Source organism: Rhea americana, unplaced genomic scaffold, assembly GCF_003343005.1.
Source record: "Rhea americana isolate MKP2758 unplaced genomic scaffold, rheAme1 scaffold_123, whole genome shotgun sequence".
NCBI classification, from domain to species: domain Eukaryota; kingdom Metazoa; phylum Chordata; class Aves; order Rheiformes; family Rheidae; genus Rhea; species Rhea americana.
The window spans coordinates 2,850,811-2,873,753 of record NW_028185295.1 but is presented as its reverse complement, the minus strand read 5'-3'; the positions used below and the strand labels follow the sequence as shown (position 1 = coordinate 2,873,753).

The following is a 22,943-nucleotide window of genomic DNA, read 5'->3' as shown; positions in this document are numbered from 1 at the left end:
GTCAAGAAAGAGGTATTTTCRTGGCACAGGGTTCAGAGGCAAAGCTAAGGGAATCCCAAACCATTTCTTCATCACTTCACATCTTGGGCTACAAGATACTTGGGAAGTAAAACCAGATAATTCCTTTACCTATCCTTTTCCTTTCCTACAGTCTCTAGTTTTTATTACCTCCTTTGTTCCTTTTGCAGTCAGGAAATTGGGAAACACAAATATGACACAATTACCTTCAATTATCAAAAATATTAATTTTATGGAATAGAGTGAAAAAATGACTTATTCCAGATCTGAAGTAATGAGAGACATGTATTGAGATTATAAGGGAATTTTTAACAGTTGAGGCTCACCCATGGCCTTCAGAGAGGTGAAATAATCATGTTACTTTTTCTCCTTCCAGTGTCACAGCAGTTTGTATCCTTTAATCTCACACAATGAATCCTCTCTTTGCTTGGACTTTGGAGACTGAGCAACACTCACGGGCAGTTTGCACAGAGCAGGACTCTTCCATTACCTGCTGGTTTGATCCTGGCTGCACTCCTAAATCACAGCACAGCCTTTCTGTACACACAACATGTACATGGATCACACACAAACTAAAATGTGCAACATAGTTCCGCCCACCCCGTCTTCAGAAGACAAACTCCACCACCACAATAAAAAGTGCAAAGATTATTCAGTGTTTTTCACCTGACCCCAGGTTATGTTTCTTAGCATCCCTTGGCAAGTCCTCTCCTTGTGCATCTGCCTCACCCCTTACAAAGCTACAGAAATGTTTGTTTTGCTGAGTCCAAGGCTCCTCTTGGTCTCCATGGCTCTTCAAACTGTGTTTCCAGTAAGATTAATAAATACTATACACACTGAACTTCCGTAGGGCACATCCCAGGAGCCTAAGTGTCACTTTAAGACCATTTCAAGATTGGTTTCTTACTATCCCTTCTCTTTAAATGTATGACTACGAACAAGCCAATAATGGCTGTATGTCCTGCAGTCGACATTTGTTGTTCAACCTAGAGTGCCATGTCCTTATTTTTATTTGAATGATTCTTCTCCTGCCCCATAATACACAAGAACCCTCAATGGTTTTGCATTTGAGCTCCATTTAGTGTATCTTGGTTGCACGTAGCAAAGACTTGATGCCTGCCCCAGCTAGGTAAGTCCTCAAGCAGGTCAAGACATCACCATGTCCCAGCGCTGACTCATGGCTGTGCTTTCGCAAGGGTTGATGACAAGCTCTTTRGTACTCTCGTTCGTGTCCCCAATCGTCTCAGCGTCCAAACAGAAGCGCGAAGCTATGTGCTCAATGTGCGACCCAACTTTACCCCATCGCTGTGGAGAGATACAGATGGCATAAGAAACATGGGTAAACAAGCCTTCTCCTCATCAGGCTTTTAATACCAGTATCAAAAAGAAGATACTGGTTTTGAGTCAAAAAGAAGACTTATCACTAAGTCTTCCTGGCTTGATTCTGGCAGTTACAGAGCACCCCCAGCCCATGATGAGCAGGGTGCATGCTGAGTGTTTCTCCTGTCAGACCTGCACAAGACTCATTAGAACTCTGCCTCTGCCCATCCTGCAGCCTTCCGATTGATAATATATCACTAATGACTTTTCCCCAGGTCACTGGTTCAAATGCCAGCTAGATGATTAACTTCTGAGAAATGCTAGCATCTGCTGGCTGACTGGCAGCCTGTTTGAACTGAATTGCCAGCTTCAGTTCGACTTCTTTACTAAGCATCCAGATCACCACCCGCACTAATAGACATCCTTAGCAACACACTTATTTGAGAGGCAAAGGGCTGAACAGACCAGAGTCTGTACTCTCAGACAGACTGTGCTTTCCAGATGAAGTTCAAATACACTGGTGATTTGATGTTCAATAGTATCTCATTGCTCTTGCTGGAAAGAAAGGGAACTTAAAAATTGATCCAAGGAAAATGGGAGATCAATAAAAAGGCTCACCTGCTTGTTGTCACCTTCTTTGCAAGGCGACAGCAGCACCTGGGAACCTGGGAAGAGGGTGTACACAGACAAGCATAGCTGCTGTTGGCGGACTTGATGGTTGTATGTGTATGTCCATTCCTGCCAAGAGGCAGAAAAGAAAGAAAGAAAGGAGGTTAGAAATCAGGGTTGATTCTTGGCATTCCTCTACCTGGAAAGCAAACATTTTGGCTTAGCTCCTGCCCCCACTGAAACCAACACAAACTTCACTGACATCAAGAGACACAAGGACAAGTCACTAAGATGTTTCAAAACCTGCCCAAATCTGCAGCTGTCACTGGAGGACTGCATGAACCACAGGAAAATGTCAGAAAAAGCTGCTAGAACAAAATGGTTTACAAGGAAATGATTTAATGGCCAAAAATGGACTGGGGTTGGGAAACAGTAGAGGTGTGGAAAGACAGCCAAAAAAAAAAAAAAAAAAAAAAAAAAAAAAAAAAAGGCAGTAGTAATACTAATCACATAATATACCAACCTCTCTTTCTGAGGAAGAGCAGCAGAAATGCTTTGTGGCTTGCAGCAGGAGAGAGGAGATGATATGTACCAAGTATCTGCAGTTCCCTGGGATTCTGTCCCACTTTCACAAAATTCAAGGCTAAGGCTTCCCTTAACATTAAAGGAGCAGGACCAAGCTCCAAATGCACACTGTACTGGATTTGTAAGACCACTTCCTTTGCACCTGTGTTGTCTTGGAGTTTTCTCAGGCTGCTTTTTTTTGTTCACTTGCTCTTCATCATCTTACACCAAGAAATCTTTGGAGCAGCACAGACCCTCTTAGTCTCTGTAAAGCTTACCATATATTACGGTCTCTCTGAGATTATCCTTTTTTTTCACCCAGGAATGTTTTCCTTGGGAGAAAAAGAGGAATATCTGACAATTTGACCAAGATTTTCAAATGTGGATAAAGGATCGTGTTTGTACAGATACACCACTTGGCCCTGCAATATATCAGAGAGGTTTCTTCCAATGTTTATTTCAGTTGAACATTGTCCATCATTTATCTGTGTACACAGTACCCAAGAGCACCTCCTGGGATCTCAGATTCTCCAGGCTGGGATGTCTCAGTGCTATGTTTGTGTATATCTACGTAGAAAAGAGTTCCTTTGGCTTAAGCGAAACTGCAAATCATACTGTTACGTAAACCTGGAGAATAACTTCTTGAACTTTTTTTTGATTTTCTTTTGTTTTTTGCTTATAACTTTGTGCAGGCACTAACTTAAAATCAGAAGGACGAAGGGTTTCCAAGGCCCTCTAGCCTGGGTGCAAAGCAGGATCAACTCCTGCTGTATAAACCACTCTGAGATGGAAGTAGGACAAGCAGCAGTAGGAACAACTGGAAAGCAGCTTGCCAAGCCATGGCAGGGATGGCTGAGTGGGACTAGAGGCTGAACARCAGGCTGACCTCACCAGCAGCGGCTGAAATAACCAGGCTAGCAAGAGCAGGCTGGAGAGCCAAGGAGGGAGAGGGTCACGGCAGTGGGCCACAGTTGCCCAGGCAGGTGTCAGGGTACAGRCTGTGAGAAGTGGGAGAGCTACTGGGAGCAAAGGTGCAGGGGAAAAGCGAAACAACCATAAGCTCAGATACGAAGGAGCCAGAGCTGTGGAATGACTCCAGTGGGAGTGAAGGGAGCAAGGCTGTTTGCAAGGGAGGGGAAGGCAGTGCTCAGCATATAGGCTTTTAGGCTGGGTCTGGAAAACCAAAGAGAAGAAAATGCTTCTGGGAGACTGCACCACTTTTGTAGTGCCAGAAGGAGATACAAAGAATGAATGGCCTGATTTCAGAGATCTGGGGCACCTGCAACTCCCACCAGCTTTGAATTGTGGGGTTTTGGATTACATTACTAAGATTTATTAAAGCAGGGAAACACTTCCACCCCTTTGCTATTTGTCACAGTCAGCAGTTCTAACTCCTCTCTCAAACTTTAAAACAGACAGCTACAGGCATTTAGTCCCTGGGAACACAAATTCTGCTTCATTCAAGTTCTTAGCCACCTGGAAAGGAAAACACACTTTTGTATGGCAGACCAAACCCACAAGGACTTCACACTGTGCCTCTCTCAACCCTTGATTCTTAGCCCTGTACTTCTCATCATCTAATAGAAATCAAAGCTGGCTATTTGAACAGCCTGCTTACAGGCTTCTCAGTGAGAGCTGTAATGGCCCAAACGGCCATCTGGCAACTCTTTCTTCTTTATCAGAGGGTGCAGAGTTCACCTGATCCTACAGGGAATGCGTTCCAGGCATCCCAACCATGCATGCCGTCAGCTGCTGTGTAAACTACCAGCCTGGGAAATCATGTGCCAAATTAGTCCTGCATCTGTGAAGAATCAAACCCTAAGGGGCAAGCTCCAACACCTGTTCTTAGAGCTCGCACCGCCTACAAGCTGCTTGGAAAACCTGTTTTACATTTTTAACCAATTCTTCTTCATTTTAACTCCATATAGAGCTTGCGCTACATCCATGGCTACAAGGCTCCTAAACAACAAGAAGTTAACTCTGCAGCTCATGTACATGTTAGATCCTCCAGCTAAGTCAGAGAGGGACTTCTTGACCTATATAAGTTCCTTGCTTCGCTGAGGCACTTCATGGAGTACTGCTCCTCCCAGAGGTTCTCTGTATTTTTCTTCCAGGCCAGGCTCTGTTCAGACCTCCTGACACTCACATYCTCTCAAGGCAGGACCATCCTCTCATTCAGCAAAGCACTATGAGACAGAAAATTCCCTCTCTGGCCCCCAGGCTGTCCTGCCACAGTTTTTATCTGAACTGACAAATTTTCACAGGGCTCTTCTATTTTGACAGAATGACTTTTTGTAGAAGCCAGTCCTGTTGAAAATGTTTTGTGCAGTTCTAATCACGTCTCTTCCCTTTTCTACCCTAGATGAAACCCAGAAAAAATGATGCAGAAAATGAAGACTGAGAAAATAAAGTCACTTGATCACCACTGAATCCATGAAAAGCTTTGAGTTAATATGCAGGCAAAGGGCCACATGAATTTTTAAATTTACCCCATATCTTCTGCTATTTGTATCAGTCCATGAAAATTCCTGCCTCTTTCCCATGAGAAACTGTTATATCTTCCTCTAAACCCTGGCACACTCAACACTCGTGTGACGAGCACAGCACTAACAACAGCAGAGTTTGCGCCACACACTTTGCAGCCAAAAGGGCAGCTCAGGGTGCACCTACACAGAGAGACCTTCAAAGAGCTAACACAACTCAAGGGCTGCAGGTTGGCCAGAAGAGATGCCAACTGGGCCAGCTCCTGGYATGAAGTAAAAACAGACACAAAAGACAAAACTCAAACCAAGGTTTCCTGGCTTTTCAAAGAAAAGGTAGCTCCTCATTAAGTGCTCGAGGTGCTATGGACAGCAAGGGGCAGACTGGGAGTACAGAGGGACAAGCCATGCACAGCAACTGTCAATCCCTCATGCACTAGCTGCTCTCCTCTGAAGCCCTGGACAACGCTCACCAGACCTGAGGCCTGCGACCATTTTTCAAGGCTTTAGCATCATTCGCAGAGGCACCTGTCACTGCTACTCAGTGTTGTTCTGAATTGAAGAAATTATTTTAAAACGTGACCTTCGGCTTGGCATAGTTTGGCTGGCAGGGGGAAAAAGGAGCCCCTCAGCACGTCACACAGCAGCCCGCCAGGAGCCCGGTGTTACACAGCAGAGTTGTACAAACTCTGCTGCCGAGCTCAGAGAGGTCAGCAGCACCTCAAAGCTGGAGCAGCAGCCAGAGAAAAATGTTTACGACAAAGCCTCRGCTAACCTCAGCCCTCATTTATTATCTTTTTACTATCATAAGGAGGAACTTCCCAAGACTGTTGGTACTCAACTGCATTTGTCATCTAAGGATAACAAAATGCTTCACTTATGCAAAGCCCCGTGATGCAAGTGGTGCTTATGTACTACTCAGGAAGGGGAAGGCAAAGTGCAAAGGGTGCCCGTGCCCATGCCAGGTGCAGAGCTGACGCGACGGACAGCCTGCTCTCTGCTCCCTCTGCAACAAACAGCCTGCTGGGGCCAAACATCTGCTCAGGTTTCATTGCAGTCACAGTATTATTTTTAATTTCCCCAAACTATAGATCTGGCCAGAAGGCTCACAATATCCTTCCCGTGTGTTGTCCCAAAACACATGTACTAAAGACAGAAAAAGCTAAAATAATAAAGAATTGATTGCTATCTGCTCGCTCTTGTCCCTCACATCACAGTGAGGAATGGCAGCTTAGGTCTCTTCACACACTGACCTAGGACTTCATGTATTTAATGCTGCTAAAGAACTTAGGGAACCCAGCAGGGAAAGAGCTACAGAAGGAGAATCAAACAATCAAATTCATGCTACTAGCCTTGAAAATAAAGGTCCTGGACAGCCAGGATTTTTCCATTGTACTTGTTGAACGTCAGGAAAGCACAGCTTTGTTTTAGCTAAACATATTTTTGAAATAATCAAGCTTAGGGCAAACAAGATGTAACTTCCATTTTTTTTTTAAGTGAAGATTACTGTTCAATTTTGTTACATCTGTGTATATAATTAAGGAGCATTTGGAACTGCTGTGTAATTTATACTACAGTCTAGTGACTAAAACCTCCACCTCATAGTTAAGTTCAGGTGGTCTTATAACAATGGAGTGATTAAAATATACACTTCTATCCACAATGACAATTTTAAAATTCTACTTTTATCTGAAATGTTCTCTGTGGGTTACAAGTAACAGATTACTACTCTAGAGAGGAAAAGGAAGATAAAAGGGAAAAGAAGGATAAAAGGGAAAAGATTTTTTCTCTCTTCCTCTCTGTTTATTGAGTGTCACCATTTACTGATTTCYTTGTAGCACATTCGACTGTTCCCCTGCAGAGTTAGTCCTGGACAGGCACAAGAAATCGAGTTACCATCCAGTGGGAAACAGGTAACTTACTGCAAACAGCTGCAGAATCAGAATAGGAAGATGAAGTTTATGGCATGAAAAATTCTGATTTTTTTCTCCTCAGAAACACCAAAACAAAATGTGTTTGACAGGAATGAAACAATCCAACTTGCTGACATGACATTTCTCATTTTAAAATATCACATCAAATTGGTATTTCAGAAAGACCAATGCCATTTCATTTTGAAATGCTGGCAACAGTTTCCCCTTTGATTTTTCACAAGTAGATTTTTTTTAAAACATCCAACTCAATGAAAGTTGCAATTTTCACTAAGTTTCTTTTTTTTCTTCGGAAAAGTTGTTCCCACAAAACATGACGACCTGCTCTCATTAGCTCAATTCTCATATTGTTTATGTAAAAAGTCAATAAAACAGTAGAAGAGAAAGAAAAAATTTAAAAACCTGGAAACTAGTTAAACTTYAAAAATTGTAACCATGCAGTATTTGCAGTTACACTCACTGTATTCTCTGAACTGTCTAAAATTCAAGTAATTATTGTTAATTTTACCAGACTGTGAAGCAGATATTTTACTGACTAAATGCAGGCATGAAATCACATGCATAAGAGATACACATAATGATATATTTGCACAAACAAATTAGGGAATTTTTCAGCAGCATCCCCATGCTGGGCCTTCTATATGCACAGCTACCTGTTTTGAATGTGTAACCATGAGGATTTAAGTTTCCACAGTCAAGTGGAAGCAAGTACWCCACTGCCTATTGATTTATTTCACGGCATCCCCAAAGAAACAAGTGACTGTTACCCTCCCTATTTTATAGATGGGAACACTGAGAGAATTTATAAACATGCCCAAAATCACAAAGGGAGCCTGAAGCCAAGGCAAGTATTGAACCCACATCTTCAGAGTCCTGCTCCTGTGACTCCGCTGCAAGGTGCATGTGGCTGCTCCTTGCTCTAATGTTTCCTAGACTGTGCTTCAGAGAACACACACTCGTAGATATCTTTTTTTTCATCTCTGTGAGATTAAAAAAAATGAGTTCATCCTCATTAAATTCTCACTAGTGTAATGGGCAGTTTAATATCGAAARAATGCAGACTATGAAGTTATAAATACCAGCACGATTCAGTGCATTTTGAAAGAAGCAAGGCTGAAAAATGAGGGGAAATTATAGTTCTCTTTGTCTTCCTCTGCTCTCTGCATATGAATGATGCATGGCATTCCTGGCCAGCAGCAGGGAGTGCTTAGCGCAAGCTAACACCGTTCTGGAGCTGCCTAGCCACTGCGCCAATTCCTGCTGCTGCCCAGGGCACCTGCCGAGGCAAGTAGGACTTGCTAGGCTTTAACTACATCTCAGTCTCCCAGCAGAGCTTTAGCAAACTTAGAAAACCACCTTGCACCTGCATCAGAGCCTTTTCTTCAGCTTGCATTACGGGAATAGGCACTATACCTACCTGTGCTGTTGCTGCTGTGCCTTTGCTGCTGGTGCAAGGATTTAAGCTCAAGGCTGGGAACTCTTGGCCTTCAGACTTGTGTGATTCCAGACAGCTCTGCCTTTGCCTGATCATCCCAGTCTGGTAGAGCGATTCCTCAGGAATCCTGTGGGAACAGCAGAAAATAATATCTCCTCTCCCCTAGACACACTGGATATTCAAAGGGAGGCTCTGTGGGGGTTAGGTGGGTGCTATCTGCACCTCAGAGTTTACCTTCAGAAAATGAGTGACAAAATCTGTCTCAGTACTGAACCACTGTGAGCAGTACAGGGACACAGACACTGCAGTAGCAGCATTCAGAGATGGATGGCTGGCTTTTATAAGAGAGAAAAATAAACACCACCACAAAGGCAAACAGCAAGAAACACACTGTGAGCAGGTGGAAGGTCAGTCTTCAACTTGCAAAGGTGGGGAAAATTTATAAGAAACTGCCACATAGCTCTGTCATTCTCGGCAAATGCTGCTGTGGTGAAAAATCAAGAAAACAGCTATAAATTTTCACACTGTGATTCTGCACTCAGTGAATGCACCAGAAGGTCCCTGGAGGTACCTCCAAAACATTTGCGCCATTTCTGAGGATAGCTCCAGTAGTGACTGAGGGAATAGATGCAACGGATTCTGAAGTATTTTTGGTGCCAGAAAGGGATCGTCACAAAAGCAGCTGAGAAAGTCCATGTTAATCAAAGCATTAGGCTAGGAGTAAGACCAAGTCTCCTAAATAAATGTTATAAACTCTTACAGTGGAGTTTAATAACAGAGAAGACTTCAGCATCATAGAAAAGCACTACAAATTTAAAGGGCTGGAGTGTGTGAGGACTGGAAATAAGGTTCTTTTTTGTAAACAAGAGTCACTAAGTACCCAAACAACTCACTAGAGGCTATAGTGGATTTTCCACCCTGCAATACTTCCCTATAACATCTATCATATCACACRGGCAGGGAGATACCTGATGAAGCCCTAAGGACCGTCTTACCTAAACCCCGAGCAGTGCATGCCCCTGGGCACTRCAGGCAGCCCCAGCTGCACTCAGCTGTCCTTATCACTGCTCTGCTGCCTGTGCCGGGCCATGACCACCCACCCCTAAATAAGACGRGACCTGTGACCACTAGACCAGATGGTTTCTGCTAAAGAAAATAACCAGCGTTGTGTACTTCACCAGCACTGGAAATCCTGCAGCAAAGAGCCATAGAGCAGCCTGGCTATTATTACTTATTGAAAGCAGGATCRCAAATGTGCTATGTCACACTATGACTGAACTATGTTTAAAAACAGTAAAAAATTCATTCTGCCTTTCTGTGGGGCCTGGGCAAGGGGGGTCTTTGTGCCTGTTCCTCTCTCTCAGCTCTCCAAGGCAGGAGAAAACTGGAGGGAAGGACCACAGGKCTAGGAAGAAGTGAGGAATGAGGGTCTGAATGAGGGAACCAGAAGAATGAGGGGATCATACAGACTGCTTCTAGGAGGTGGTGAGATAAGGATACAAGGAGGAGAAGAGGACCCACTGGTGCATGCCATCAGGCACTGAGTAATTTCTGGATGGCCAGACTGSGTGGTGCTGGGGTGATGGGGCTGAGATGCTGAGGGGACCCGGAATGACTGTCAGGGAGAGGTGTGGGTGGCTGAAGGGGCAGCAGAAAGACCATCAGACACAGGAGGGACTGGGAGTCCAGTCTAGTCTAGTCCCACTACAGCGATAGAAACCAGACTGACATCATTGATCCATACCTAAGCTCAGGATAAACATTTTCCAGGTACCACTTGAAGCTGTGGCACTTCAGCCTCTTCCGCAGCTCCACTCTGCTCTGGACACTGTGGGGAGAAAATATTGTGGAGATGGAATGGAAATCATGAGGGCTAGACTTAGTCACCAAAAGGGAGGATGAGAGAAACCAAACAAATGTACAGACAGCAAACACCTRAGCATCAGGGGCTCTGTTTCCTGCCACCTGCTGCATGATCTTGGTCTGTCATTTTAATCTCTGTCTCTTCAGGGGTCTCACTTGGTAAAATGGGGTGATAACATTGCCACTTTAACAAGGAGCTTGGAGTGTGATGGATGAAAAGGCACAAAGAAAAGTACAGTCATTTAAAAATGATTAGTAACAAATKTATTCTATTATATACAATAAGCACAAATTGAATATAGTAATGTACTAGGAAATGAATATATGCTATTACAAGTTGCTATTAGTTTATAGGACTACAGAAGCCTTGATTCACAAGGGCACTGAAACRCGTTTAAGTTCTATTGAACTCAGCAGAACTTAATCACATGGTGAAATCCTTCCTTCTTTCATTAACTAGGACCAAACTTCTGCTGAGGGATCATGTTATATACAGTGACGTTTTCCAGGCTCCCATTCTTCTTTGGGTCAGCTTCTACTCATGGAGCTGTTGTGGGCTGGCACTTATGCAGCAGTAGGAAATCTACAGTACCTTCCCTTTCMATAGTCTGTCTTCCCCACATGCTCGTTCACTTAGACGGACAGAACTACTACTTCATCCTATGCTAACAGATGGGAAGAGGATGTGAATTCAGGCAAAATAAGTYGGTCTCTAGGATTTTAATGTGTTTTCCCTGGAAACTGAAAAGTAGCCAGAAGGAATTTGTTTCTGGATTTGGAAGCATTCTAAGGAAATAAAGAACATGTGAAAATGAGAAATTAATACAAATATGTACACTCCTCCTGAAAAGGAAAGGTGTCTGACTATCCAAAGAAAGAGTGGCAAATATTCTGAATATAAAACATTTGCTCCTTTCCGATAAAGCCTTTCTGCACCCAAAATATGCCAATTTTCCTGCCCCTCAGCTGCCAGTGAGACCTCTAAACTCTCACCCCAAACTCTACTGTAGGCCTAGAACCACCTGAACATAATGTCAAGAACAGCACATGGGCTGAGGGGGGGTCTTCCCTCACCATGATTAGTTTCACTCACTGAAATGAACTRGTATAGCATACAAACTGGTGGTTTATATGTTCTATTGCTGTGCTTGTAGCATCTGCCTACTATTAGCATTTAACTGAGCGTTACTACAGAAACAACGTAGACAGGTTTCCGCAGCAAGGTGACGTCACGGTGAACGCCCACTGCAGCAGGCAGCTGGGCACCTGCTTGCCACCAGAAAAAGACACTTACTTTCCATAAGGCCTTCCTTGCGCTGCAGGACGAGCTGCATAGTAGTACTGTTTGAATTCATCCATCCAAACCTCTGCTGTGCGCTTGGTGTTTCTAAGGGAGGCGATGAAAGACAGGTTAAACCAAGGAAGCTTCTGAAGTGAGATCCACACTCTGAAGGGAGGCCCTGATACATTGACTATTCCAGTCTGCTCTGCTCCCATCTTTGGCTTGGACCAAACTGTTTTTGAGCCAACTCACTCCTCACTATCAGAGAAGATACTCCTCCTCCTTCTCACTCCAGACACCAACAACAAAACAGGCCGTAGCTCAGGCAAGGAATTCACCATCTCAAGCTTCACAGGATGCTTTATGTCCATTAGACTCACAAGCGTGGCTTCTCTTCCTTAAGTGTTATCTCTCAAGCAGGCATACTTTGGCTTTTATTTAGCAGCTTGGATGGAGCTCTGAAAAGTGGTGCAAAGTTTGCCAAACATTGAAGCCAAATATTTTCTTTATGCTACTCTTGTGTCTTGCTGTTTGTACCCCTGGATCTCACTGGGGCTAATTTCAGCACTCAAAACTCAAGAGAAACCACCCAGMCACCGTGCTGTAGCAAAAACATCATTTTTCCATGTCAGACAGGTGCCTGTAGGAGGTTTGTGAACCTCAGGAAACCTTCTAGTAGCTTGAGATGGTTTCAAGTCTCCTTGCAAATGGCTTTGTTACTCTACATCTATTCTCTCATCTCTCTGAGGCCAGAAGAATCCTCTTCCAGTCAGCGYTTCCAAGCTGTCACTATCATGCCACCAGGCTGTGGCCACCACAGGGCAGGCTCTGAGAGTCCTGCATGGCACAGAATAAGTGATAATCCTYCTGTGAACCCAGCATGATGCTGAAGCCTGAGCTGCTTCTCGCACAGCTGTGCAAGAAGAGGCTGTGGGAAAAAAAATCAATATCTGACAGAAACACAGAGATATTTTTTTGTTAACATTTCTGTTTAAACAGAGGTACTTCAAGGTAYACATACCATCAGGTTGCCAGAATCTGCTTCTCCTCTCAGTCTATATACTACTATGTTAAGGCAGATAGATACCATAAGATGAATCAAAATCCAACTTCTAATGCCTACAGACAYGTATCTCCAGTCTACTTCCCAATCCCTTGCTGATTCATGGTGCTTTTTATTCTCTCTCTAATGGCACTACATTAGTCTAAATGCTCTTGTTTAAGAATTATCTAAATTACAACATGTACATGTGAATCTAACCTTCCTCAAATTTCAGGGTATTTTTGTCTGGCTTCCTGATCTCATTTTGGTTTATAGGAAATGTGGGAACAAATGCCAAGGCTTACACCTAGGTGTTGTTTCAAATTTCCCCAAAGTCCAGGAGTATCTGGGGTATCAGCCAAAAAGAGTCAGCCCATTTAAGTTCCCTCTGCTACTCCTGCAGGTGGTATAATGTTAGATTGGTTTTCACTGACTTGAACGGTGGAATTTTGGTCCCATCCCAGCCTTTAATGTAGCATAATTAATACCCCTTTAATGTAGGGGTATTATTTCCCTACTGAAAGCAAGAGCCCCCACGCTGTTCCCAAATTTTTGCCCTCCCCCTTCATGTCAGCAACAGCCTTCTCTCCTCACTGCCATCTTTTTGAAGTAAGGTGATACAGGGCCACCTCTGGTTACCCAATTGAAAAGTGCCTTTCTTGTCCAACATGCTGTGAGGCTGGAAAYAATGTATTAGATATAATGAATGCAAATTACACATCTTAGTGATCACATGCAAAACCTGGAGAAGGTGTACAGAGACTAGGTTAGTGGTAACCTGCTGCAGGCAGCTGGGTGTTCACAAATGTTGTCAACTCTTTTTATAATACTAGGAAACCCACATAAAAAGGAACCCCTGGTTCCTGGTGTGTAAACACATACAAGCGCAGTTTATCTGAGAAACAATCCTGTATTAAGCATAAGTGTGGCCAGTATTTGTTATTTACTTAACAGGCAACCTTCAGCCCAGAGCTCTGAAAAGAGGAGGAAATCCCTTCCTGACTTCACTAGCTGTTCCCATCATCTCTCCCTGACTGCTTTCTACTTCCAGACTGCCTCCTTCTTTGGCCRTCTGTCTCCAGAGACTTGCAAACATTGCTGATAGTCTGATTTCAAGTCATTAATAGGTGACTTTTAATGACCTTAGAACTCTAAGCCATTTGCTGTTATGATAGCCGGGGCTCATGGAGCTGGCTAGGGCTTCCCCTCCATTTCAGTGGTCGTGAAACGTAACATCAGARAGACCTATTTCTGTCACGCTCTCGACTCTGTGAAAATCCTAAGGGAGACAGTCATAATGGCTTTCATTTTCTTTGGCCCGGGAGAGTCCTGCTCATGGATATTTCCAGATGTTTCAGCCAAACTTTTTCCCTATCTTCTCTGCCCACCTTCTAACACACAACCCCTTCTCACAGGCTAGCACTTTATTCCACTTCACAAAAGCAAGGCAAGTGCAAAATACCTACTTAATGTATGTGTTGGCATTCCCCTCTGGAAAGACATACGGATGTTTCTTCCGGAAGACATGTCCAACACGACTGCAGGGGATAATTTCAAGGCTCCCTCCACACATCCACACACGGAAAGAGATTTCTACAAGAAAAGCAGCTTCAGCATTTTATCTTTCTATCCTAAAGCAGGGTGGATCCTGGTGTTCTCTCTCATTTCTTCCTCTGCCACATTAAACTGGGGTAAACCAATTACCAGAGGGACCTTCCAAAGTGCAACTCTCTTAAAAGTGCATTTCAAAGCTTCTTACAATTTGTTTGAAGTTAGTGGACTTGAATCTGCCTATCGCACAGCAGGTGCTATCACAATGGGGAGAACTCGATGGTAAGTATGTCCCTTTATATGCAGCACAGCTTACATCTCCAAATCATCTTGTTATTTTGTGCTACTGTAATTACTTCTGCACTGCATATTTCAGAAGCACTTTCCTCTGAGGGGCTGTCAAGTCCACCAGCATAGATCATGAATTCTGTTCATTAAAGACTAAAATGATCATTATCTTTATGAATCCAGACCTGATTCTACAAAGTGAAAAGAGCTGTACATCCATGACCTGTCCCAAAACAGAGAAGACCTTACCCTGGCCAGCATGTATTCAGGTGAGCTCAGCCTGGGCCCTGAGTGCCAGCACTGCACACCAACAAAGCACATACATTTGCACAAGCAAATGTCAGTGCTGGGTGGGACTATTCCAAAAATCTGAATAATTTGTCATTACAGGACGTATCTCCTAGTTGTCCCAAACCATTTTCTGACTGTTCTGCTGGGCACATTTKGAGGAAAAAGTCTATGGCACAACTGACATCATGAGTTATTGGGCTCCTGGTAGGTAACTGTGAAGGTAATAGGGGTAAGCAGAATGGCTGATCTAATGGGTCCATCTGGTCTTAATGTCTACAAAACTATGAATCTGCAGCTATATTGCCAGACAGTCACGCTTAGATAGGACCAGCATGGTAAAGAAATGAAATAAAAAGAAAATACTTTTGCAGGTCTTTGCATCCTGTTTTATGATCTGCTGACAGTATGGACCTATATTTAGCATATATCTACTCCAAAACCAAAAATTATTTTTCACTCTCCCCCCCTCCCGATATTTAATTACAGAAGTCAGACAAGAGGATACCCATCAGCTTTGCCAGCTCATGCTCCCTGCAGTTCCCTTACATATGCTAGCACTACAGTGACTCTTCCCAGGGTGGATCCAATGGCAAGACAAGCCCCAGCCATGGGGAAGGCTTTTCAGACATTGCTGGCAGGCAAGCTAACTCCTAGTCCTCTGAGGGCTGGTAGTGTCTACCTGCCAACCACCCTGGCACAAAGCTGCCACTCCTCAGAAAAGTGATTCACAGCTTCCACCATCTCACTTGAGGTGTTTGGCCTGGAACTTGGTGTTTTTAACTCCCTCCATTAGTCTTAAGCTCACAGCGCAGCACTCGTGTAACTACTGATCATTGCTTAGCATGCTGTGTGTTTATGAAGTGTCACATCTCCAGCTCCTCTGCCTGCTCAGTCTTCAGCTTGTCACTATCTCCCTCATAAATGAGTCTTGGGTCATACACAGGTTTTGCAGCACTCTGCAGCACTCTCTTCCAGGAGCCGCAGAAGCGCATAGAGGGGAGATAATGCCAGCAAGTGCCGGGCAAGGGCATCCAACTCTTACAGGCCTTTTGCTCCGAGCACACYCTGCTGCTCCTGAGGCAATGGAAACTGGAGGCCAACACGGCCACAAAGCCTTCTCACCCTAATTCTTGGGGCCAAAATTCAAAGCTTGAGACCRTTGTTAATAGCCAGCACTGGCAAAAGATGTCAGCAAAGGCTGGGGTGGGAAAGCATAGCAGGGAGGAGAAGGGAACAGTACTTTGTTATAGAAATCCCTTCTTCTTTCCTTCACTGCTGTGTTTACAGTCAAGAGCTGCCAACAGCAGCTGCAGCCTCACAACTTTCCCAAGCACTAGGTATTAATAGGCCAATAAAACATGCCCTTGTGTCATGTCCTAGTGCTATGTTGGGAGCAACCTTAATCACAGCTGCAGGGAAATGAGATTACAGCAGGATTCAGACACTCTAAGCTGTTGCACTCAGTTCTCCTCACATGTGGCTGTTGCTCCTTATTTGTATGTCACAGTGCTGTCCACACCATGAGTATTGCTAAGCAAATTAGAAGAGTGCACTGATAAAGGAGTACAATTAGGTGAGCAGCTGTGAACCGCTGTGCGGATACTGCATTATGCCTTCCCTTCTTCTGGTCCTTCTGTTCAACCTATGGTGCTCTAAAAACACTACAACAAAAACGCTTGCACAGTTCAGTCCTTGCCTGCTCATAATTTAAGGCATAATAAAGAGGCAGGCTGAAGTGATCTCTATGCACTCTGGCTTGGAATGAAAACACAGTGCTTGAGAGATTGGAGATGGTGAGGAGTCAAAGCTCTCTGCTTCGGAAAGTTTGTACTCTGCAGACCTTGCTCTAATCCCAGCAGAGGCAATTAAAGCAGAGTTTTCTGTTAGTAGAAATGACCCACAGCCCCAWCCCTGGCAACTAACAAGGTTTGCAGTCAAGAGCTAAATGCCTTGGGAGGAGGTAAAAACTAAAGCACAGCAAAGTTATGGCAAGGGGCCAATTCATATAAGTCARGAGACCAGGAACGTGCTTCATCTGATCAGGCAGGTATGTCTCCAGTGTAGACAGTCCCTCCGAGCTAGTCCCCTTTGTACTTCAAGGGGAGATAGTGAGAGCATGCAGCTTGCCTGGCCTCTTTGAGATGACTCTTCCAGAACATGGCRAGTTCTTGAAATTTGAGTTTTGCTGTTGCCACTGTGAGACTCACCCATGTTCTGTCAAAGGCCTTTCAGAGAGCTGCTACAAAGCAAGGAGCTCTGCAGCATCTCTCTGTGGTAACTTGGCCAAGCAAGGTCTCTTGCCATGACAGAGTAGTCCTGGGTGAGGAGTCACCTCTGTTGATCCCAATGTCGTGCAGCTGCAAGTATCAGTAACTGCATCTCACAGGACACCAAGCTGCATAATGCACAAGGTAGGAGAAGAAGGGCAGACAAATGGAGATGTCTGATGGCAATGGCTGCCTGGAAGCAACGGTAGTAAATCCAAGAGACTTCCCCCATCAGCTCTTCTGACATTGCTGTTATAAAAAGATTGCTCATTGGCTGACAAGGGGCAATCTGGTGATTCTTTCTCTCATGAGGATCTACATATGGCACAGCTGGCATCCACAGCAAGGAAGATGGGCCAAAAGACCAAACCCATGCCTTTGTCTGGACACAGTGGAGTATGGTGGACTTGGCCTTAGATTGGCAAAATAACTTCCATGCCTCTAGCTGACCTGCAAGTCCTTCTACCAGCAGTAACCAATTCCCYTAAAGAGGATTAAATAATTTTGAGAAGTAAAGCACCTAAAATGTCCTTCCTCTATTTCCAAACACATTTGGTTTAGTTTTGCCTAAAGTCTCCAGCCCTCTCTAGCTGTCAAGTTAACGACATTAAAGGGAGAAGTGATGCTCTCCTACGGGCTGGAGTCCTGCATCCACTCAGAAGGACTAACCAACAGGAAAACGCACGTTTCACTGCAAGTACCCAAAATGAGAAGCAGTTCAGTCAGCTCCTGCCCTGTCACCTGCCCAGAATTGACAGGGGACAGTAGGGTCAGGCAGGACCTTGCTCATTCATGGAGGAGAGTGGGACACTGTGGCAGCGGTGTAGTGGACTGTTACAGCTGCAAGACATGCAGCTTTGAGCCAGRCATGCTTCCGCTGTCAGACAGATGGTGAAGAGGGAGCTGAGGACAGGATCTGATGTCAAGGATGTGCTGCCATGCAGGCTAAGACTTTTTTGTTCCAGAATTAACCTTAACCTGCCTTGTCTTTTCCTTTTTTTTCACATGGGATCTGAGGTCAGTTTGCGAGTGGGTCAGAGCTCAAAGGTCGTGTAATGCTGTGCAGCACAGACAGCAACTGTTTGGTCAGGTCCAATCTCCAGGGGAATAGTGCCAATAGTAATGAAATGYGCTATGTAAGATGGGCAATAACCACATGAGGAGTGCAATGCCTCCCAGTGCAGGGCATCAGACAACCCCTGATAGATGCTGGGAACAAACGTCCCTGGACAGCAGGATGTTCTCTAATTGTTCATTTCAGGTCCCTTCCTGGAAGCAGCTCATGTTGGTTGCTGTCAGAGACAAGTAATGAGGAGAGAGGGACAGTGGGTCAGATCCAGTGTGGCAGGACCAGTCTTTCTGTCTAATTCCCTTTCTGAATGCATTGTTTGGGCCATTAATCCACCGGGGGAGGTGGGAGGGCTGCTTTTCTCTCATAGATTTCCTTAGATCCACGCTTTTCAGAAGCACAGATGCTTTGGGTTAAACAAGTGGCAAGACACCCACCCACAGAGAGAAAGCAGGAGGGAGAGAGATCCTACTGTGCAACAAGATATAAATAAATAAAATATGTTAGAGGAAAAAGGCATGTGAAGCAAACAACAGTGCCAGGCAGTAGAYGGGTTACTGCAAGGCAGCAGCATCTGTTCCTTTGGATGACTGACAGTATTGCTATATGTGTTAAGACACAAGATTTTTTCTTCCTTGCTAGCCACACTCCCCAGAGGTGCTAGCTATTAAAGCCAGATTCCAATCTGTCTCCTTGACATCAGGTGCCTCCTTCTTCCTTCGTAGATACAGTCTATTGCTCTGATCCGCAGCATCATTACAGCTTCAAAGAGAGAGCAGCCTAGCCTGATCTAGCTCTGTTTGACATTGGGGAATAGGGACAAGCTGTTACCAATTTGATCAGTCTTGTCAAGTTTGCACACAGGAGATTTCTTAATGCCCACCTGCCCCCATGATAATGGGCAGAGGTGGATTTAGATGACTTAATTTAGGTAGGTTCTTAACCTTTTTCCTCCAGGGAAAATCATTTTGTCACGAAGAATCTGGCAGCCTCACCCATCTAGCAATATAAGAATGGATAGGCAGCCATGATACTTTGCCACCAGTTTGCAACTTGCCAATGGAGCCACTGTTTCAGGCACTCTGTAATTCAGGGAGGCACTCATACTGTCATTCATAGTTTTGAAATGCTATCTTCGAACATCAGAATATCTTTGCTTTATTAATGAGAAAATAAAATCAGGAAGAAAAGGGAGGGTAAGTGTGGTGCCTCCTAATATGTTAATAACACTAAAGCTGAAAATTCTGTAGTATTTCCCTACAGAAAATCCAAACAGTGTGGAAGGCAAGAAATACTAAGAACTAGTAATTGCTCATTTCCTATCACTCAAGGTCATGGATCCCTTACTCACCTGAGACTATAACCTATAAATGTAAGTGAGCGAAGCCAAATGGAGCATTAAAAGAGACTGACCTTGTATCCATCTCACATGACTCAAGAAGAAGAATCAACATCACAAGTGAGTACAAGGAAGAAGAGTGACTCACCRAAGTTCTCCCCACCCCAGATGTCCATGGCGCTGTCATATTTTCCCAGGTGATTGAACCAGGCTTTGTCAATCACAAACAGCCCCCCAGCAATGATGGGAGTCCTGCAGAATTGGGAAGAAAAGAGGGCACACTCAAACACTGTAGCACCATCTACATGCACAGAAGCCCTTCCACCCTCAGAATATTACCTATGTATCTGCCTCTCACCATAACACACCTCAAAAAAGCATCAGTGCCTTTCTTTCAGTTGCCTTGGTATTTTACTGTCAATCATAAATTGTCTGGCATTTAACAACTGCCTAATACATCCATCAGCACAACTCCTACAAGCCAAAAGTTCACAGCCCTGATTGTAGGCTTGAGCATCAGAAATGCACTTAGAGCTTGGGGGGTGTTTCACATGATGTTACTCAGATGGGCTTTTTGCCTGGAGCTAGGCTGTTAAGAGCACCATTCCACTGGGGAGGGAGAAGGCAGAGCCAATTTAGAAGGGCTTTTTAAAAGCCAGCACTAGCTGTTTGATCTTTATTTCAAAACAGAGTTATTTTTCATTCTTTAGATTTAGCTGAGAAAAGCAGCATAGAAAAGGTATACGGAGATGGGGAGGGCAGACCCAGAAAATAGTTTTAGGAGACTCATCATTTGCTTGGACAAATCCCGCTTCCATGAGCCCGTCTCATGGATTGCAATTGCAAATAATGAGAATGCCTTAGCATAGTCTCAGGAGGAGCTGGCATGGACTCTCTGCACCCTGATGAGTCTCCACAGTGCTCTACATGGGAGATGATCAGCAATGTGAGATGAGCCTTTGGAAGTGAGTGAGAGCTCTTGTTAACAACAGCCTCATAAGAGAAAAAGTGCTTTGTTCTTTTGCCATGAGGACCTCCTGCGAGCTTTCTGGCACTCTTAGCTCCCTGTAACACCTCATCTCTTCTTTGCTGTACACCCTAGTAGCTTCATAGCTGGTCAGAAGGCTCACTGAATGCCAGTCACCAGCACTCAGCTCACTACACAGAGAGATTTTCAGTAGGACGAGAGACTCCCTCCACACCAAGGGATGCAGACAGATGTTATCTTTCCTTTTCAGTTTTGCTATCCCTCCTACATCCTGGCTTTCTGAACAGCCTTAAGCTTGGTCCTGAAGAGTAGCATTCACCTGGAAAGGCAGAACTAGACCCAAGTTTTTAATCAAGCTGACCAGGATCACTGCCTTGTTTTTAAGTGCTAGCTAAATTGCAAGAAGTAGGAGTAAAGATCATTGGGCTTTTCCCCTAATCAGATTCAGCCCCCTTAGTGCTACCAAAACACAAGTAACCAAAAATATACCCTATCTTTGCATCACAATACTACAACACCCTCAGGCTTCACTGTCAGGAGGTGAAGCTGTACTGCAAAATCCAAGCTGCTTGGGAGCTCGCAATACACATAGAAAGTTCAGAGTTGTCCTGGAAGGAATGTCAGTCTTATGCTACAAGGTGACACACATAAAATCAAACAAAACACTCGTCCTGCCATACGTCCCACAGTTCCCTCTCTCGCCGTCAACTTACTTAATGGGTTCAGTGGGATCAAGTCGTTTGGCTTTTTGCTCTGGGGAAAGCTGCTCCCATCTGAAATGTAGACTCCAGTCAAAACCTGAAAACAAAGCAGAGAAGAACCATGAGCAAATTAAAATGGGTATGGATTAGGAAGCAATTCCATTTCTCCTGCTGCAGAAGATGTTTCTCATTAAGTTATTTTCTCCACTTTTAAATGACTCAAGTCACGGAGGTGCAGGTCTTGGGAGATGAGTCCAGTGACTAACATATCTTACTAGTGCATATGAAAGAAAAACAATATCTTGCATTACAATTGTGAAGTCAAGCACTCTAAAAACTGGAAAAGTCAGAATTAAAGTTGTTGATGAAACCTTGCTTTGTCCCCTTGTGCATATAGATACACGCTCTGATGGATATTGCATGCTACAAATAGCACAGGCATACTACTAAGTGCTACAGTTGTGTCTTCCATTTGTTGCCTAAAAATCATCTGTCTCTTCTCTTCAGCAACCTGCTTTCAGTGCTGTAAAGGGTAGCTTTGACATGACAAACCTGCTTGACTGCTTTATCTACTGGAGCCAACACCATTCCTCATGTCATGCTCATCTATCCCCAAACTAGYATGAAAACTGTCAGCGGGGAGCACTGAATAGGGCTAATGCACTGCAGAGGCAATGGTGCAGCCTAGGGAACAGTGAGATCCTGTTCAGCAACCGTGGTCTCCTCTGGCTGAGGGCTGCTGCATATTGTATGCTGTGGGACAGGTGCCCAGGAGGGCACGAGTGCTGCTCAGACTCACCTCCTCTGAGATCTGAGGAAGCTGCCACGTAGGCAAAAGTGTCCAAGTTGATGATGTCAATAACAGGACTGACCACTCGAGTAGGATCCTGGAAGGCAGAGACAAAACAAGCGATGACTTCAGATCATACATTGCAACAAAACATGCATAGAAACTAGAGAGGGGATAGGCTCTGGCTGCGTTAGGCAGCTGGAAATCTTGGCTATTGGTTTCTTGTGGAGAAGTGTCCATCACAGTCCCTCCCCTTTCTCAGTAGTCGCATCAGTTCAGCCAAGGAATTAATGGCAGCATCCACTAAATGGTACTAAACTCCTGGGAATCCAGAAGGAGGGCATGCTGCCAAGACAGTGGCTGGGAAGGTGTGTACTTTCTTTTCCAGGAAAGGAGGACTGCATGCTGCTGAGTCGCTGAGCTAGCATCTTTCATTAGCTTTTTTTTTCACCCCCAGACTCTCCCTCCACAGGCTGTGTGCTTGTATTCAGTACTGAACTTGGYTGATAAATCCTCAGCTGAATGCAAAGCTCTGTCTTTCTTTTAGAGATTCATCAATGTGTTCCCCTTTCACCTCCCTTAAATTATTTTTATTGAATTTCAAAAGTCAAGCAACAAACAGGCAATTAAAATGACAGGGGAAAAACACAGCCAGTCAGACCTTTTAAACACRGACATTCTTTTAAAAGTACAATTACAGAAATTCAGTTATAGTTCTGCTGAAGGTGTGAAGGGGTTAAAAAAAAAGACCAGTTATTTTAAGCAGTTTTTGGTGATTTAATTAGCATCTTGTTATGGGCAAAGAGATTATACAAACAGTTATGAACAAAAGTATCTATAGAGGAAGAGACTTTGACAGCTTCRACTGGTCTCTTATCTCCCTTTTTCTTTTCAAAAATCCCAAACTCCAATTACAGCTCAAACTTCAAGCTTWTACCCCACCAGACAAGAAAAGAAAGCTTTTCACAGACAAGCAAAGAAAGCATCTTAGCACACGAGCTTGCTCTTTTGCTCAGAACAGACTCTGTTTAAGAAAACAGTCCTAACAAAGAAGTATTCTAATGCCATTGTAGGATTGTTGTAAAGCAACTGAATGCCACAAGCTGTGCTGGGGA

The 22,943-nt window shown here is 44.2% G+C and overlaps 1 protein-coding gene across 2 annotated transcripts in view; it reads right to left on the bottom strand.

Moving 5' to 3' along the window:
• Window positions 1-230: 230 nt before the first annotated feature.
• GALNT14 (polypeptide N-acetylgalactosaminyltransferase 14) overlaps window positions 231-22,943 on the bottom strand; it is a 135,811-nt gene continuing 113,098 nt past the window's right edge. For both annotated transcript variants that reach the window (XM_085325815.1, XM_085325816.1), the window contains 9 exons: window positions 21,838-21,925; window positions 21,051-21,135; window positions 19,498-19,601; window positions 14,011-14,137; window positions 11,515-11,607; window positions 10,102-10,185; window positions 8,340-8,484; window positions 1,957-2,076; window positions 231-1,323 (listed from right to left, as the gene is read on the bottom strand). In XM_085325815.1, coding sequence (XP_085181941.1) covers window positions 1,165-1,323; window positions 1,957-2,076; window positions 8,340-8,484; window positions 10,102-10,185; window positions 11,515-11,607; window positions 14,011-14,137; window positions 19,498-19,601; window positions 21,051-21,135; window positions 21,838-21,925 — 1,005 coding nt within the window. In that variant the 3' untranslated portion in view covers window positions 231-1,164. The remainder of the gene's footprint in view (window positions 1,324-1,956; window positions 2,077-8,339; window positions 8,485-10,101; window positions 10,186-11,514; window positions 11,608-14,010; window positions 14,138-19,497; window positions 19,602-21,050; window positions 21,136-21,837; window positions 21,926-22,943) is intronic.